General features: G+C 24.2%; 3 protein-coding genes and 1 long non-coding RNA gene across 5 annotated transcripts; 1 reads left to right on the top strand and 3 right to left on the bottom strand.

The window, feature by feature from the left end:
* Positions 1-4,326: 4,326 nt before the first annotated feature.
* On the bottom strand, positions 4,327-5,191 carry LOC145963190 (uncharacterized). Its single transcript, XM_083084893.1, has 3 exons — positions 5,167-5,191; positions 4,870-5,015; positions 4,327-4,662 (listed from the first exon to the last, which is right to left on the bottom strand). The coding sequence occupies exons 1-3, from the start codon at positions 5,189-5,191 to the stop codon at positions 4,327-4,329; spliced, it is 507 nt and encodes a 168-aa protein (XP_082941019.1).
* A 75-nt stretch (positions 5,192-5,266) lies between these two features.
* LOC145962516 (uncharacterized) lies at positions 5,267-6,368 on the bottom strand. The gene is made up of 3 exons (XR_014435871.1): positions 6,139-6,368; positions 5,856-6,049; positions 5,267-5,326 (listed from the first exon to the last, which is right to left on the bottom strand). It is a non-coding gene; the product is annotated as an uncharacterized LOC145962516 (long non-coding RNA).
* An 809-nt stretch (positions 6,369-7,177) lies between these two features.
* On the top strand, positions 7,178-11,416 carry LOC145962931 (uncharacterized). 2 transcript variants are annotated; one of them, XM_083084438.1, is made up of 4 exons: positions 7,178-7,363; positions 7,688-7,815; positions 7,950-8,223; positions 9,760-11,416. In XM_083084438.1, the coding sequence occupies exons 1-4, from the start codon at positions 7,309-7,311 to the stop codon at positions 9,765-9,767; spliced, it is 465 nt and encodes a 154-aa protein (XP_082940564.1). In that variant the 5' UTR covers positions 7,178-7,308; the 3' UTR covers positions 9,768-11,416. The 2 variants fall into 2 exon arrangements, with proteins under 2 accessions (XP_082940564.1, XP_082940563.1); XM_083084437.1 differs by having other exon boundaries at positions 7,950-8,339.
* Positions 11,417-14,820: 3,404 nt separating this feature from the next.
* On the bottom strand, positions 14,821-19,399 carry LOC145963567 (uncharacterized). The gene is made up of 3 exons (XM_083085649.1): positions 19,259-19,399; positions 18,721-19,051; positions 14,821-14,879 (listed from the first exon to the last, which is right to left on the bottom strand). Exons 1-3 carry the CDS (start codon positions 19,310-19,312, stop codon positions 14,863-14,865), a joined length of 402 nt encoding a protein of 133 aa, XP_082941775.1. The 5' UTR covers positions 19,313-19,399; the 3' UTR covers positions 14,821-14,862.
* Between the last annotated feature and the right edge of the window lie 74 nt (positions 19,400-19,473).

Below are 19,473 nucleotides of genomic sequence, written 5' to 3'. Positions count from 1 at the left end.
ATTCTCTTGGCAAGATTTCTCGGTGGTTTGCCAGTGCCTTCCGAGAGATGAGCGAGCGTATACAATTTTTCGGTTCTATCGGGAATCGAACGCGGGACCTTTGGCTTTGTAGACTAGTGCGCTATCTACTGTGCCACGCTTCGCTCTTATACAAATATTATTATACAAATATTATACAAATATTATACAAATGTTATACAAATATTATTATACAAATATTATACAAATTATACAAATATTATACAAATTATTATACAAGTTATTATACAAATGATTATCTTACTTGGTATGCATGAGATAAAGATCATAATAATCATTAGTGAGAATATTGAGCTTAATAATTTCCTTATGATTTTCTTTATTGTAGCAACAAGCATGATGGATACTCGTTTAGCGCTTTTTTTCTTAAATTTCAATAATATTGGAGATTGCAATCTTATCGAACCTTTCTTACTCGGTTTCCGTTAGTAATATTACGATGCTATAAATTCTAAAAGAAAAATTATTTAATATATATTTTTTGCTTGTCGGATAATACAGATTTGAAACGAAACAGAAAATAAATTTTTTAACCGAAATCACATTAAAAGAAACTTTTATGATAAAATGGAAAAAAATAATAAAAATTGATATATAATATATTTTTATATTAATATAAAAATAATAAAAATATAAAAAATAGTAAATAAAAAAATATATAAAAATAATAAAAAATAGTTGTGATTACAAATGTTAAAAAAAATGCAATTTGGTTTTAATTACTTAAAATATGTTTACTAATATTTCTATCATAAATATTTTGACTCAAAATATAAATAAGTTTAAAATATTTGTAATCAGATAGTGTAATAATAGTGTTAAATATATAAAAAAACGATTCTGTATTGCCTGTAGCTCTCGAGAATTTTGATTGAATTGACGTTACATAATGGTTCGAATAAATTTGATGCAGTGAAATTTGTAATAGTTTGAATGAATTAAACGGTACAACAAATTATAACGATCACATGGTAATTTTATTCTACACTGAAAAAACTGATTGGTAATAATTATCAAATATATTTAGTTGTGAATTTTAATTGAATATTTGATAAATATTACCATATTTGATAATAATTACTAAATCTTCAATTGGTCTAGTTGCAAACAAATTTTGTTTGCAATTGAATCAATTAAACAATTTAGTAACAATTATTAAATATTTAATATTTATCATAAAATCTTTGATGATTGTTATTAAATATGTATTAAATTGTTGTAAATATTACTAAATCATTCAGTTTAAGATTATTAGATATTTGATAACTATCATTAAATGATTTAGTTTAGCCAACATGTTTGATAAAGTAATTGGTAATTATTAACAAATTTTGGTAAGATAGTCGTGTAAAAGAGTTGGCAATTATTGCCGAAATTAGCAGTAATTATAACTAAATCATGATAACGAGAAATTAAAAAATCTGGTAATTGTAATTAAATGTTCGATAGTAAAAATAATATATTTGATAAGTATTATCAGATATTTGGTAATTATAACTAAATCATCTTAAGGGGAAATTAAAGCTGTGATAACTATTACTAAATGTTTAATTTAAAAGAATAAGCAATTTTATAATAGTTAATAAACATTTAATTACTAGAGCTACATATTTAGTTAAAACAAATGAGCAATTTATTTACTATTACTAAATATTTAATTGAAATAAATAAATGATTATTAATAAATATTTAAATAAATAATATTTTTAATATTATGATAAAAAGTGGTAAAATATGTGAAATAAATTTAAAGACAAATCAATATTGAAATATTGAAAAAAGATTTATTATAATATTTATATAAGAACCATTTTTTAAATATTAAAATACATATATTATTAATACATATATTATTATTAATACATATATTATTAAAATACATATATAATATATTTATATATATATTTTTTATAATTTATATTTTAGAACAAGTGCATGCGTGTTTTATCAGAACATTAATATTAACGCTAAGATATTATTTCTTAAACGTCGAACATTGAAATAAAATATCGACCTTCGCCTGAAATATGAAAATTGCATGTCCTCACATTACATTCTTTCGAAACATCAACTGTGTAAATTTCATATGTACTATTCTCACGTGGCAATTCGATTTCATAAGCTTTAAAATGAGTATCTAAACCTAAAGTAATACACTTTTTATATACAACATAAAATAATTCTCTGCTCTTTAAAATAATACATTGCATTATCCCGAATGACAAATTATTTTCATCAGCATTAGAAATGATCACATATTTAGGTCTAAAGACAATGCTGTTATATCGAATCCATGCAACTTCCATTAAAATGTTATCATCTACTTGGGATACATTCGTAAAAATTGAGTTGAAACAAGTTGCTAATGTCTTCCTACGAATGAGTGTTATTAAATGCGCATCCGAATCACTTGATACTAATCTTATTTCTGGACCTATTTCAATTATATCGTTAAGCCCTCTTTTACAAAGAAATCTATAACAAGAATGCAATTGCAATTTGATCGCTAATGTTAATGTTATATTTTTCCTTGATGTTACGATAGACGCATAATTCTTCGAAATTTTATGAAATCCCTCATATCGAATAGAAGATAAACTTTTAAGAGGTCCCACATTCTTCGAATAATTTCTGGATAATGTACCATAAAATGAAATTTGGGTTTTAGATGATCATTGAATAGTCGTATATACATTTCATGATGAGAAATTATTAACCCTTTAAGGAAATTTATTTGAACGTTTAATATAATTGTATCTGTTACGATATTAATAATTTCACAAAGTATGAGATAGAAATCCCAAACTTCATTATCATAAGGAATTAGATCTCCTATAATAAAAGTTAAGTAACAAATCATCGCAGACATTTCTGATGCTGTCATTATTAGATATCCTTTTTTTAAGTGATCAATTTTTATCAATGGCATTTTGTTTCCCTTATCGAAATTTGATTGATGATTAAAGTATTTAATTCTTTCATTTAAATGTTCCATTGTGAAAAAATTCCCCATTAGGAAATACTGTATTATTTTCGCAAGATCATATCTGCAAACACCTTCGAAAAGATCATGCATTATATCGCAAGTTATATTTATCGAGCAATCACACAAAATGAGGGATTTCATTGAATATACACTCCTCGTTTACGCCATATGCCAATTTTGAAACATCTTCGCAATAATTTTGTGGGGTACGTAATAAACTTTCGTCTTCGAAAGTCTTTAATGTTTCACGCATAGGTATGATTTGACCTTCACATTTTTGAACAGTGAGAATTGTGTTTTGCTCTTTTCTTTTATTACTGTAGTATTCTCCGATAAAGAATGATTGTGGAGAGATAAAATATGATTGATTTTCGGAGATACTGCAATCTTTTATATTCACTATCAATTTTTTCCAATATAGATATCTTACAGTTATCAAAATTGTATAAATTAGAAGGTAATTGTGATTTTAATTGTTGAAGAAAATATTCAGAAACATTCTGAATTGTATCTCGAAACTCTTCTATAATTTTTTGAACTATTAATCGGGCAATAAGTTTCTGATATAATTGAGCGACGAATTTTAGCACACAATTTTCAATATCGTTAGATGAAATATTTTTTTCAATTATAAAATTATTTGTATTAGTAATTGAATTATTTTCTGTTATGTTTTCCATTTTAAATATTACAGACGTCTGTAATGATAAATTATCATCTTTATTATCAGAGTCTTGTAATTGATGTATTTGAAATGAACATCTAGCATCTAAGTGTTTTTGTAATGAAAAAAAAGAAGAAAATATCCGATAACATTTAGGATTAATACATTTATATGTCATCTCAAATGGATGATATGATTTTAAATGTTTAATATATGCTCGAGTATCTCCGAAAATCTTTATTAAACAAATTCGACAATCCATTTTTGGCTAAAGCAATCTTTTAAAATGCGATGTTAGTATTTGAAAAATTATTATTTTTAAGCGTAATGTTTTATGTTTCAAAAAGACGCAAGAAAATTAATTGTTACTTATGTCAAAAACAAATAATAAGAGCTAATACTAAACTAATAAAACCTAATACTAATGAGAAAATAAGTTTGGTGGCATATACTATATATATATATATATGTGTGTGTGTGTGTGTGTGTGTGTGTGTGTGTGTGTGTACATATATATATACATTACAATAATTAGCAATCAATCAATATTACTAAATAAAAAATAATAGATTTTCAAAAAAGCAAATGATACAAACAAGTTGTGAAAACAAGTTTTCAGATTTATACACAATGAAAACTAACCTCTTTTTATTTTATTTAATGCAGTGCATAGAAAGGGAATGTTTTCATCCCAAATTGTATGGATCTCATAAATTCCCCACTGAATTAAATACCACATATTTTCACATTCTTTCGGATAACACGCATTAAATGTTACAAAAATCTTGAAAAGTACATCCAATGCTTTTAATACCGTCGGCATAGAATATAATGTTGTATCGAGCCGAATGTATATATTTTCGATTGCAGTTATTTCTGGTCCAACGATGATTATAAAAGGTTGCATCGTAAAGTTCATTTGACGCATTTTATTTTGTTTGTCTTGACATATTTTTTCAATATCGCCAGGTACCTAAAGTAAATTACAAATCGTAAGAAACCTCTAATTATAAATGTTAGTTTAACTTTAACAAATCTTTTCAAAAAACTGAAAAAGCGCCCAGTAAAAATGTCTGTTGTAAAAAAAACTTCTATAGACACATCAGTGTCTCTTGATAAAATATCAATTTCGATTTTTCTTTTTATTTCGGATCTGGAACGAGAATGGAATTTAACTTACTTTACAGTGTATTAGAATTCCTTCCTGACTTTCCCAGATTGTAGGTTTCCACATTCTTTTCTTGTTCCCAATTTTAAAAGTAATTTTACTTGATTTAGGAGCTACAACACTTATTAAAAGCCATATTTGAAGGGCTGTTTTCGAATCTACGAGGAAATCAATAGATATGTATTAATAAAAAAAATATTCATATACAGAGTGTCTAATAATAACCATATATATGAAACATATGTATGTGTATGTGTGTATCGTTCTTATTACAAATCAAAATAAAACTTTTAATGTACGAATATTTACCTAAGTTTAAATACTGTGCATTCATTAAACTTTCATAAATGTTCCCTCCTGTAGATAAATTTTTTTTAAAATAAGTGAAAAATTTTTCAAAATTTACGTTCCAAGATTTCAATAACTTTTCTTTATATTGAGGAAATTTTCGATAAAAATCCCTTTCAATCTATAAGAATAAATACAAATTATCATACCTAAAACTGGTGAACTTAGCATCTTAATAAATTATTAATAAAGATTTAATACTCAAATTTATAGTATTTTGTTTGTAGTTGTTAGTAGTAATAGTAAAATTTGCAGTTAAAAGTATTTTTAAAAGAGCATTTTTATTGTTATAATGGTTTTTAATTAATTTAATCACTGCCTCGGCACTGTTTCAATTATTTTAATATCATTGTCACATTATATCATCTCAACTTTTAATTAAAAGAGTTAATAAATTAATAGAGAGCTCATGGAATATATTGAGACGATGATGCAGAATTGAAACATCTTTTTATCACAATTGTGCTGAGGCCCAAAGGAAGGACCAAAATGTTTACTTCCTTTAATAAAGATTTTAAACGAAAAAATCATACGCTTCATTTCCGTGCTTGAGTCTTATTAGCTCATCCTCTATTATTTATATTTAAATATAGTCTTATTTTATTATAAAGCCTTATTTTATTATATTATTTCAAAATATAGACATTTACCAATATATAAGAAGAATCCAATTTCAATATAGGCCACTTTATAAATATGTCATTAACATTTTTGTATGTTTTACTAGCGCAATCTTCAACGTGTAATATATATGACGCATCCCATTTTTCATCAACTTTATTCTGTGGTTTTTGGTTATGGATCAACCAAATTCTATGTTCTTCTGCGATTTGTTGATTATCAGCTGAGAAGCATTAAAAAATTAATATTTATTGAACCAGTTATATATTTTTCAAAAATTCCATGATAAATCTTAATACAAAATATTAATACCTTGGCTTACAATGACATTTTGTTCAATGTGGTTATTATTTTTCAACTTTTCAGCAGAACGGATAAATTTTAATGCGTTACGAAATTTATCGACCAATTTTCCTCTTGAGATACCAGCTTTATCATATTTTTTGAATACTTTTTTCGTATAGGTGGCATATAGTAAGTTTCTTTATATTCTTTTGGAAATAACTCAATTATTTCTTCTGTAATTTTAGCAAAATCTTCGTTTTGAAGTGTTCTTTAAAAAAAGAAAATTTAACATGTAAATATCACGATATAGAGATATAGTAAATATAGATTATTGGATCTCAAATAAAAAAGATATTTTAGTAAATATTAAACAAGTTAAAACGATTTGTATTTATATTTGTATTAGTTAATCAATTTTATGAAAATTATTTGTTCATTTTAATATATTATTATATTATTATATATTACATATATATTTACATATATTACATATATATTACGTGTATATATATATATATATATATATATATATATATATATATATATATAAGGTAAATGGCTATAACTTCGTCAGCGGATATAATTTCGTCAGGCCTTCTTAAAATTAAATAAATTAAGCAATCTCGCGTATATCGACTATATTTCCCGATTTGAAACGATTTGAACACTTCATCGTTTCAATACGAATATAGTCGATATACGCGAGATTGCTTAATTTATTTAATTTTAGAAGGTCTGACGAAATTATATCCGCTGACAAAGTTATAGCCATTTACCTTATATACACGTAATATATATGTAATATATGTAAATATATATGTAATATATAATAATATAATAATATATTAAAATAAAAAATAATTTTTATAAAATTGATATATATATATATATATATATATATATATATATATATACATATTAACAAAGAATGTAAAAATTGTTATCAGTCCAGATTTATTATATTTATTTACGTTTAAAATATATAAGATAAATATTATATTGGCGACAAGACCATCTTTTGTTTCTCTTTTTTCTTTTCTTTTTTTATGAAACAAAAGATGGTCTCGTCGCCACGATCTCATCCGTAATATTCTAGCATTTTCTTCATTGTCGAAGTAATCGCATCGATTATTATACGCATTTATGTGTGAAGACTAATTCTGTTCAAAATCGGATATTTCGAAACATTTCGAGGAAATGGATTTTCTTTTAAAGAGTTGGGGATTGCCTCATTTCTATGATATTTGTCAAGGTACTTCTAATTTATTATTTCTTTTCAAATAAAAATTTCTTTGTAACTATAATATTATCTTATTTATTATTTAACCAACCTTGGATATTTTTTATTTACGCGCATCTTTTGAATCTTATTTGTTGTGCACAATAAATTAATAAATTTTTATAAATTATAATTTATGTAAAGAATATATAAAAATATATAATATATTTTATAATATAATTATATAAATATATAATTCGTTTTTTCTCCTATTTTATTTACACTGAAGTTTGATATATATTTATATTTACATTTGGCATTTTCTTATATTTAACATTTTATATTTTCTTTATGTAGCGAATGATATTAAAAGTGTAGATGATTTGGGCGATCTTTTAAATGAATGTAATTCGTCTGATTTCAATAAATTGATTCCCAACGTTTTAAATCGATTGAAACTACGCAGACATTTCAATGAATACAGTGTATGTTTTCTAATATTTTTTCTCTATTTTTTTATATTAATTATTATGTAATTAAACTGACTCTATTTGCTACTATTTTTAATCAATGTAATTATAAAATGAAAAAATAATAAAAATTTGAATTATTTTTACAGATTCGCAATAAAACAGTCGACTTTGATTGTTCAAGTTTTAGTACAGAGAATAATAATATAAATAATTCAATTCTTGTTGATTTAATAAATCTTCCAACAAAACCTGAGAATGCTATTATCATGGAAGATATTAGCGCTAACTGTCAAAATGTGAATAATTCTTTAGTCGAAAATAAAGAAATATTACCATATGAACCACCTATAGAGAAAACAAAACTAAATATCAAAACAGTGGAATTTAATTTAAAGGAAAAATTATCAAAAACAGCTTTCGGTAATTCTCTGATACTAATAAATGAACAAATGAATAAATGGAGGAAATATTACGTCTCAATGCCAATCCATTTTATGTGATATAATTATATCATACTTTTTGAATTTAAATATCAGGTACATTTATATGTTATTTTGTCTATAATTTTTTATTGTGTTATTCATTTTATAATATTTTATCTTTTATGTATTATTTATGTATGTTTTATGATCTTTATTAGTTTATAACTCAATTACATATCTATAATTTTCAAAGTAATTTTTATAATAATTATTAATACTTTTGATAATATTATCAAAAAATTTGTTTACATGTTTTTATTACATAATTATTTTCATAATACTCATTGACGCTAACTATTATATACTATATACATTTTTGTGCAATCCATATAGTTAAAATATTTATCTTATATATTTTAAACGTAAATAAATATAATAAATCTGGACTGATAACAATTTTTACATTCTTTGTTAATATTGTGTATATATATATATATATATATATATATATGTATGTATATATATATATATATGTATATATATATATATATATATATCAATTTTATAAAAATTATTTTTCATTTTAATATATTATTATATATTACATATATATTACGTATACATATATATATAAAATATGATTTATAAATTATTTCTTTTGAGCTACAAAGCCAATTATTTTTAAAAAGACACAATGGTTTCTTTTCTACCAATATTACAATATGTGGCAGCAAATAATGAATTTCCTTTTTCTTAATATCTATTTTCAACGCTATTTAAACGAGAAATGTAAATGTCATTAAATGTACAGTGTTAAATAATTTTTTTACTTTACATAAATTATAAGTTGCATACAACAAGAAATAAATATATAAAGAAATAAAGAATTTTTAAAATTACAATTAATTGATAAGTGAATTATTCTTTAGCCGTCTCCGTCGACTAACTGATAATCAATACTGCAGTGTTAATTTTGATGTCAGGCACTTTTTTGATGGAAAACACATGTTAATAATTTCTTGTTAGTATTTCCGTCAAGTTTCTTAATTTATATTTTTTTAAATAGAATCGTACAATTTATTACATAGAAAACTCTCATTAATAAAGATAACAGTAATGATATAAAGGTAATACATAAACAAATATCGATTTTATAACACAAAAAGATATACTTAAAAAAATTTTGTTTATGTTAAATATGTGTTAAATTTATGTTAAATATAAAAAAATCTTCTATAGTAATAAAATCATTTATAGTAATTTATTTTTATTTTCTTGATTTATTAAAATTACATAAAACATTTTTAATTTATTATATTTTTAAATTATATTTTTCGCACAATTTGGCAATTCCCAAAATTTACAAATATGAAAAAAGTAATCATAATTTATAAAATTATGTTACATTATACATTTATTGAAATATATCCTATCTTAAAAATTAATCATATTTAACAATATATAGTCTAGACAATTTAAAGTTGAGAATAAGGCTTTATAATGTACTTAAGAAATCTTATAATCAATATTATAGATATGTGACTCTTTGCGATGCGAATGCACAAACAACAATATTAACTTTCCTAAAGTTCAACCTCACCTAACGACTGCAAGATTAGAGTTATTATTAATATTACTAATATAATATAACTTGAAAATACAAAAGTTTTAAATTAGAAACAAGAGAAAGTTTAGAAACATATCTTAAATATATTCTATACCAAAAATGAAAGAAGAATTATACCAGCATGGACTTAGAAACGCTATCTTTTCAAACTAATCCAAAAAAATCGTCAGAAATAATTTTCTTTTGTTTATTCATTTATATCTATCTGTTAAAAATGTCTAGATTTTGGGGAAAAAATGATATGGAAAGCTAAGAACCAAACGATTGATGTTAAAAACGTTAATTTAATGTGCTAATAAATATCGCAATAAATCAAACAAAGACCTTTACATATGCAAATATTGAATACAATTAGATGACAAACGATAACGTTACGATTCACTTCGAATCCTTATCAATGTCGTCTTGAATAATATGACTTCTTAAATTCGTACATATAATAACTATGGACGCAAGAAAATAAACGTGTGTTTACACTGTTTCACCGCTGTGTTCACCGCTGTTTATTTTCTTGCGTCAATAGTTTTTATATGTACGAATTTAAGAAATCATATTGTTTAAGACGATACATTAATAAGGATTTGAAGTGAATCGAAACGTTAACGTTTGTCATCTAATTGTATTCGATATTGGCATATGTAAAGATCTTTGTTTGATTAGATGCGATATTTATTAGCACATTAAATTGCATTTACATTTTCAATATCTAACGTTTGGTACTTAGCCTTTTATATAATTTGTTCTGATCTATCATTCGGACCTTTTTTGCTTATATTATTCTGTGATACTCTAGATTGTGATTTGCAAAGACATCTTTGATCATTTGCTAATGCTTTATTGCTATTTGGAAAGATCTTGTATTATTGCTTCGTCTCACATAATTCTAAATATTATGGGAAATTTTATTTTTGACGAGATTGTCGATGAAATGTTGATAAAAGACAAACGTTTGAAGAAAATAATTATTTTCAGCATCCTTTTTTAACGAAATGTTTGTGTTAAACTCTATCATAAACAAAACCTGTTTATTTAAAATGAAGACGTTTCTAGATTCATATTTATATGAATTTTTTAAAATCTATTTGACAAGATAAAATATTCTTTTACAGTTTCATCATTTATTTCCAAAGCATCTGTATGTTTATGTCGGTACTTGCTTATATAGTTACATTATACTTATTTTTGTGTCTCAAAAAAGTATACCGTATTTAAGATAGACTTTACGTTTAATTTACTTACAAGTATATTTTACTTACGTGTCGCAATAAATCTGAAGTCCAATGAATTCTATTACCTCGATAACGGACAGTTAGCTCATTGTCTCTAGCTCGATTGCCACGAAACCTATTTATTAAGTTACGCCAACATTTCATAATACATCTGTAATCAAAATTTGTAAACGATTAAAAAAATGTGTTTATTAATAAAAATGCTCAATACTTATATTATATAATAAATTAATCAATACTTTCATTATAATAATTGATAGTTATTACTTTTTGCAAAGAATAAATATAAAATTTGCTATACTAAATTTATCTGAATCTTGTTCGGTACTTGTATGATAAAATAGTATAGCATCATATTTGAAGAATTAAAATATTGGTTTTAATATCATGTAATAGTTATGTTCTTTTTAATATCAATAAAATTTATTGCATAAAAAAGATCTTTTCTTAAATATTATGAATTTACATTAAAATAATTATTTTTTATGCTTCATTAATATATACATATGATGTAACACACACAAATACACCACATTCGCACTTACGAACACATACACTCACTCACATATTATACGATCGCCCATGTGTCGGGTGCATGTAAAATGCATGCATCTAATTACTCATTTACTATAATACTAGTAATTTTGTTAATTAATTATGTACAAAAATATAAGCATTGAAAATATCTAATATAAAGTACGTAATATTAAAATTTACCTGCATAACAAATAAGATATTATTATAAGAAATATTACTACTGGAAATAACGCAAATAAAAGACGCTTTTCATTAAAGTGTATTTCTATTACGTTTTTCAATAAAATATTCGTTAAATATTGTTAATCTTTTTATTATTGTTTTCTTCACTGAGTGCTTCAAATTTTGTATTGTGATTCTTCTTTTTTCACATCATCCTTATTATAAGTCCATATGTTATTGTTTTCGTTATTTTTTTCATTGAAATTTTCGACCCTATTTAGGGTCCATCCGCCACTACTATTTGACACAGTGGGAATTTTAGTATTTACTAGAGGGATCTTAGGGGATGTGGTCACTTTACGGCGTTATGCTCGTCGGTGCCGTTTCTTACGGAAGGCCAGTCGGAAGCCAGTATGCGGTGCACGCGAATACCTCCACCGGCACTTATTTGGTCAGCGAGCGATCTTTTCAAGGATCCTCCATGGCAATCGGCATTTCATCCATCGAGCAAGATACCAACATCGCTCTGGAGTCGCATATCACTGTGTTAAAGAACAGCATTAGGTGTGAGGTCGTGATAGCTCAGTGGTCTAAAGCAGGAAAGCGAAAGACTCGGGTTCGATTCCCGATCCAGCCACTTGCGCCTCACATATTTTTCTAGTCCGCGAATATTGTTTTCTAACAATTATTCGTTGGATTGAAAAATGTGTAAATGCTCTCTCTACAGGATATGCGTCGATGCCGTTGCCACGGATTCTGTCGCTCGTTGATCAAATGGGTGTATAGAATAATATAATTAATTTCAATGAAAGAAATAACAAAAGCAACAACATATAGATTAATAGACAAAGGAATTGATTTATGGAATTTGAGCCAAATAATATTATTACGCATTATTTCTCTTATTCTTACAGTAGTCGGCGTACTTCTACGTTACAACAGAAAAATAAAAATATTTACATACGTTTGTACGAATCATATTTATTTAAATATATTGTCGATATTGCTAAATATATTATTCGGTGACAGGTTATTAAATTCGGTGACAGATATTTTTGCAGGATACAAATATATTAATTATTTGTCAAAATTCTAAATTTATATTTTTTTAGTAAATTTTTACAATTTATTACAAAAGATGTAATCATCAATCATCGAAATGTATAAGTCATCAAAATGTATAAGTAACGATATAAATATAATTTATAAAACCATAAACAAAGTGTAGATTATCTAACACAAGAAATTACTAAAATAAAATTGTATTTATCAAATGTAAAAAAAGTTTTGCTAAATATCGGATTATGTATGAATTAATATTTACAATGTATATTAATTAATACAAAATATGAAACATTTACAATACGACGTTTACATACGTTTGTATGAATCATATATATTTAAATATATTGTCAATATTGCTAAATATATTATTCGATAAAAATATACATTTTAATTATATTAATATAATATTTAATATTGTATAATATTATAAATAGAATAATATTATATGAATAAAAATATTATATGTAATATTATATAAAATATTTTGTTATAGAAATTACTTGATAATAATTATTATTAAATAGCATTTTAATTGTTGTATCTATAAAAATATATAGTAAATAGTTATAAATAGTAATTATATATATATATATATATATATAGAATAGTATAAGAATATTGTAATTAATTAGTTAATTATACATATATATATATATATATATATATATATATATATATATATTATCTAACACAAAGAATTAAAATAAAATTATATTTACTAAAAATAAAAAGAGGATTGTTAAAAGTTGAGATATGTACAAATTAATATTCATAATGTATATTAATTAATACAAAATACGAGATACGTATGTTTGTATAAACCATATACTTTTAAATATTATGAATATTGCTACATATATTGCCAAATAAAAACATACATTTTAATTATTTAATAACTAAAAACAGAATCATTTTCATATAAAATATTGAAATCACAATTGTTACATTAGAAAATCTGTATACGTTGTCTGTTAATTTCTTATTTTTTATATTATATAATATTATAAATAAAATAATATTATACAAATAATAATAAACTATATAAATAATATCCTCCATAATCGGCATTGCATTCATCGAGTGAGATACCAACATCGCTCTGGAGTCGCATATCATTGTGTTAAAAAGCAGCATTAGGTGTGAGGTCTGGATAGCTCAGTGGTCTAGAGCAATTGCCCGGAAAACGAAAGACTCCGGTTCGATTCCCGATCCAGCCACTTGCGCCTCACATATTTTTCTAGAATATTGTTTTCTAACAATTATTTGTTGGGCTGAAAAATGTGTGAATGCTCTTTCCGCAGGATAGAGACACGTCCAACCTCCTCCCACATACATCCCTATTTTTCTCTGCCGATTATTATAAGTATAATGGAATTTAAATATAAGAACATTATTAGTCCACAAATAGCATATATAATTGTTATATATTTCTCTTGTGTTATTTTTATTATTATTTATCCATATCTTTATTTTGTTATTTTGTCCATGAAAATTAATATAATTAATATTATTACTCTTTAAATGATCTAAATAAATTAAAAATCAAATCATATTATTAGTGGGGATAATTAATTGGGAGGGCTTTAGTTGCCTATAGCAATCATTAAGTTTTATCATTTAAATAAGTGCTTTCGATTATAAGTATAAACTAAATAAATCTAATTCATATTATACAAATATTATACAAATATTATTATACAAATATTATACAAATATTATACAAATATTATACAAATATTATACAAATATTATTATACAAATATTATACAAATTATACAAATATTATACAAATTATTATACAAGTTATTATACAAATGATTATCTTACTTGGTATGCATGAGATAAAGATCATAATAATCATTAGTGAGAATATTGAGCTTAATAATTTCCTTATGATTTTCTTTATTGTAGCAACAAGCATGATGGATACTCGTTTAGCGCTTTTTTTCTTAAATTTCAATAATATTGGAGATTGCAATCTTATCGAACCTTTCTTACTCGGTTTCCGTTAGTACTATTACGATGCTATAAATTCTAAAAGACAAATTATTTAATATATATTTTTTGCTTGTCGGATAATACAGATTTGAAACGAAACAGAAAATAAATTTTTTAACCGAAATCACATTAAAAGAAACTTTTATGATAAAATGGAAAAAAATAATAAAAATTGATATATAATATATTTTTATATTAATATAAAAATAATAAAAATATAAAAAATAGTAAATAAAAAAATATATAAAAATAATAAAAAATAGTTGTGATTACAAATGTTAAAAAAAATGCAATTTGGTTTTAATTACTTAAAATATGTTTACTAATATTTCTATCATAAATATTTTGACTCAAAATATAAATAAGTTTAAAATATTTGTAATCAGATAGTGTAATAATAGTGTTAAATATATAAAAAAACGATTCTGTATTGCCTGTAGCTCTCGAGAATTTTGATTGAATTGACGTTACATAATGGTTCGAATAAATTTGATGCAGTGAAATTTGTAATAGTTTGAATGAATTAAACGGTACAACAAATTATAACGATCACATGGTAATTTTATTCTACACTGAAAAAACTGATTGGTAATAATTATCAAATATATTTAGTTGTGAATTTTAATTGAATATTTGATAAATATTACCATATTTGATAATAATTACTAAATCTTCAATTGGTCTAGTTGCAAACAAATTTTGTTTGCAATTGAATCAATTAAACAATTTAGTAACAATTATTAAATATTTAATATTTATCATAAAATCTTTGATGATTGTTATTAAATATGTATTAAATTGTTGTAAATATTACTAAATCATTCAGTTTAAGATTATTAGATATTTGATAACTATCATTAAATGATTTAGTTTAGCCAACATGTTTGATAAAGTAATTGGTAATTATTAACAAATTTTGGTAAGATAGTCGTGTAAAAGAGTTGGCAATTATTGCCGAAATTAGCAGTAATTATAACTAAATCATGATAACGAGAAATTAAAAAATCTGGTAATTGTAATTAAATGTTCGATAGTAAAAATAATATATTTGATAAGTATTATCAGATATTTGGTAATTATAACTAAATCATCTTAAGGGGAAATTAAAGCTGTGATAACTATTACTAAATGTTTAATTTAAAAGAATAAGCAATTTTATAATAGTTAATAAACATTTAATTACTAGAGCTACATATTTAGTTAAAACAAATGAGCAATTTATTTACTATTACTAAATATTTAATTGAAATAAATAAATGATTATTAATAAATATTTAAATAAATAATATTTTTAATATTATGATAAAAAGTGGTAAAATATGTGAAATAAATTTAAAGACAAATCAATATTGAAATATTGAAAAAAGATTTATTATAATATTTATATAAGAACCATTTTTTAAATATTAAAATACATATATTATTAATACATATATTATTATTAATACATATATTATTAAAATACATATATAATATATTTATATATATATTTTTTATAATTTATATTTTAGAACAAGTGCATGCGTGTTTTATCAGAACATTAATATTAACGCTAAGATATTATTTCTTAAACGTCGAACATTGAAATAAAATATCGACCTTCGCCTGAAATATGAAAATTGCATGTCCTCACATTACATTCTTTCGAAACATCAACTGTGTAAATTTCATATGTACTATTCTCACGTGGCAATTCGATTTCATAAGCTTTAAAATGAGTATCTAAACCTAAAGTAATACACTTTTTATATACAACATAAAATAATTCTCTGCTCTTTAAAATAATACATTGCATTATCCCGAATGACAAATTATTTTCATCAGCATTAGAAATGATCACATATTTAGGTCTAAAGACAATGCTGTTATATCGAATCCATGCAACTTCCATTAAAATGTTATCATCTACTTGGGATACATTCGTAAAAATTGAGTTGAAACAAGTTGCTAATGTCTTCCTACGAATGAGTGTTATTAAATGCGCATCCGAATCACTTGATACTAATCTTATTTCTGGACCTATTTCAATTATATCGTTAAGCCCTCTTTTACAAAGAAATCTATAACAAGAATGCAATTGCAATTTGATCGCTAATGTTAATGTTATATTTTTCCTTGATGTTACGATAGACGCATAATTCTTCGAAATTTTATGAAATCCCTCATATCGAATAGAAGATAAACTTTTAAGAGGTCCCACATTCTTCGAATAATTTCTGGATAATGTACCATAAAATGAAATTTGGGTTTTAGATGATCATTGAATAGTCGTATATACATTTCATGATGAGAAATTATTAACCCTTTAAGGAAATTTATTTGAACGTTTAATATAATTGTATCTGTTACGATATTAATAATTTCACAAAGTATGAGATAGAAATCCCAAACTTCATTATCATAAGGAATTAGATCTCCTATAATAAAAGTTAAGTAACAAATCATCGCAGACATTTCTGATGCTGTCATTATTAGATATCCTTTTTTTAAGTGATCAATTTTTATCAATGGCATTTTGTTTCCCTTATCGAAATTTGATTGATGATTAAAGTATTTAATTCTTTCATTTAAATGTTCCATTGTGAAAAAATTCCCCATTAGGAAATACTGTATTATTTTCGCAAGATCATATCTGCAAACACCTTCGAAAAGATCATGCATTATATCGCAAGTTATATTTATCGAGCAATCACACAAAATGAGGGATTTCATTGAATATACACTCCTCGTTTACGCCATATGCCAATTTTGAAACATCTTCGCAATAATTTTGTGGGGTACGTAATAAACTTTCGTCTTCGAAAGTCTTTAATGTTTCACGCATAGGTATGATTTGACCTTCACATTTTTGAACAGTGAGAATTGTGTTTTGCTCTTTTCTTTTATTACTGTAGTATTCTCCGATAAAGAATGATTGTGGAGAGATAAAATATGATTGATTTTCGGAGATACTGCAATCTTTTATATTCACTATCAATTTTTTCCAATATAGATATCTTACAGTTATCAAAATTGTATAAATTAGAAGGTAATTGTGATTTTAATTGTTGAAGAAAATATTCAGAAACATTCTGAATTGTATCTCGAAACTCTTCTATAATTTTTTGAACTATTAATCGGGCAATAAGTTTCTGATATAATTGAGCGACGAATTTTAGCACACAATTTTCAATATCGTTAGATGAAATATTTTTTTCAATTATAAAATTATTTGTATTAGTAATTGAATTATTTTCTGTTATGTTTTCCATTTTAAATATTACAGACGTCTGTAATGATAAATTATCATCTTTATTATCAGAGTCTTGTAATTGATGTATTTGAAATGAACATCTAGCATCTAAGTGTTTTTGTAATGAAAAAAAAGAAGAAAATATCCGATAACATTTAGGATTAATACATTTATATGTCATCTCAAATGGATGATATGATTTTAAATGTTTAATATATGCTCGAGTATCTCCGAAAATCTTTATTAAACAAATTCGACAATCCATTTTTGGCTAAAGCAATCTTTTAAAATGCGATGTTAGTATTTGAAAAATTATTATTTTTAAGCGTAATGTTTTATGTTTCAAAAAGACGCAAGAAAATTAATTGTTACTTATGTCAAAAACAAATAATAAGAGCTAATACTAAACTAATAAAACCTAATACTAATGAGAAAATAAGTTTGGTGGCATATACTATATATATATATATATGTGTGTGTGTGTGTGTGTGTGTGTGTGTGTGTGTGTGTACATATATATATACATTACAATAATTAGCAATCAATCAATATTACTAAATAAAAAATAATAGATTTTCAAAAAAGCAAATGATACAAACAAGTTGTGAAAACAAGTTTTCAGATTTATACACAATGAAAACTAACCTCTTTTTATTTTATTTAATGCAGTGCATAGAAAGGGAATGTTTTCATCCCAAATTGTATGGATCTCATAAATTCCCCACTGAATTAAATACCACATATTTTCACATTCTTTCGGATAACACGCATTAAATGTTACAAAAATCTTGAAAAGTACATCCAATGCTTTTAATACCGTCGGCATAGAATATAATGTTGTATCGAGCCGAATGTATATATTTTCGATTGCAGTTATTTCTGGTCCAACGATGATTATAAAAGGTTGCATCGTAAAGTTCATTTGACGCATTTTATTTTGTTTGTCTTGACATATTTTTTCAATATCGCCAGGTACCTAAAGTAAATTACAAATCGTAAGAAACCTCTAATTATAAATGTTAGTTTAACTTTAACAAATCTTTTCAAAAAACTGAAAAAGCGCCCAGTAAAAATGTCTGTTGTAAAAAAAACTTCTATAGACACATCAGTGTCTCTTGATAAAATATCAATTTCGATTTTTCTTTTTATTTCGGATCTGGAACGAGAATGGAATTTAACTTACTTTACAGTGTATTAGAATTCCTTCCTGACTTTCCCAGATTGTAGGTTTCCACATTCTTTTCTTGTTCCCAATTTTAAAAGTAATTTTACTTGATTTAGGAGCTACAACACTTATTAAAAGCCATATTTGAAGGGCTGTTTTCGAATCTACGAGGAAATCAATAGATATGTATTAATAAAAAAAATATTCATATACAGAGTGTCTAATAATAACCA

This window comes from Camponotus vicinus, unplaced genomic scaffold, assembly GCF_025532165.1.
Source record: "Camponotus vicinus isolate PSW18456_S1 unplaced genomic scaffold, iyCamVici1.0 SCAF_12, whole genome shotgun sequence".
Lineage (NCBI taxonomy): Eukaryota > Metazoa > Arthropoda > Insecta > Hymenoptera > Formicidae > Camponotus > Camponotus vicinus.
This window is presented reverse-complemented; position numbering and strand designations above follow the sequence as displayed.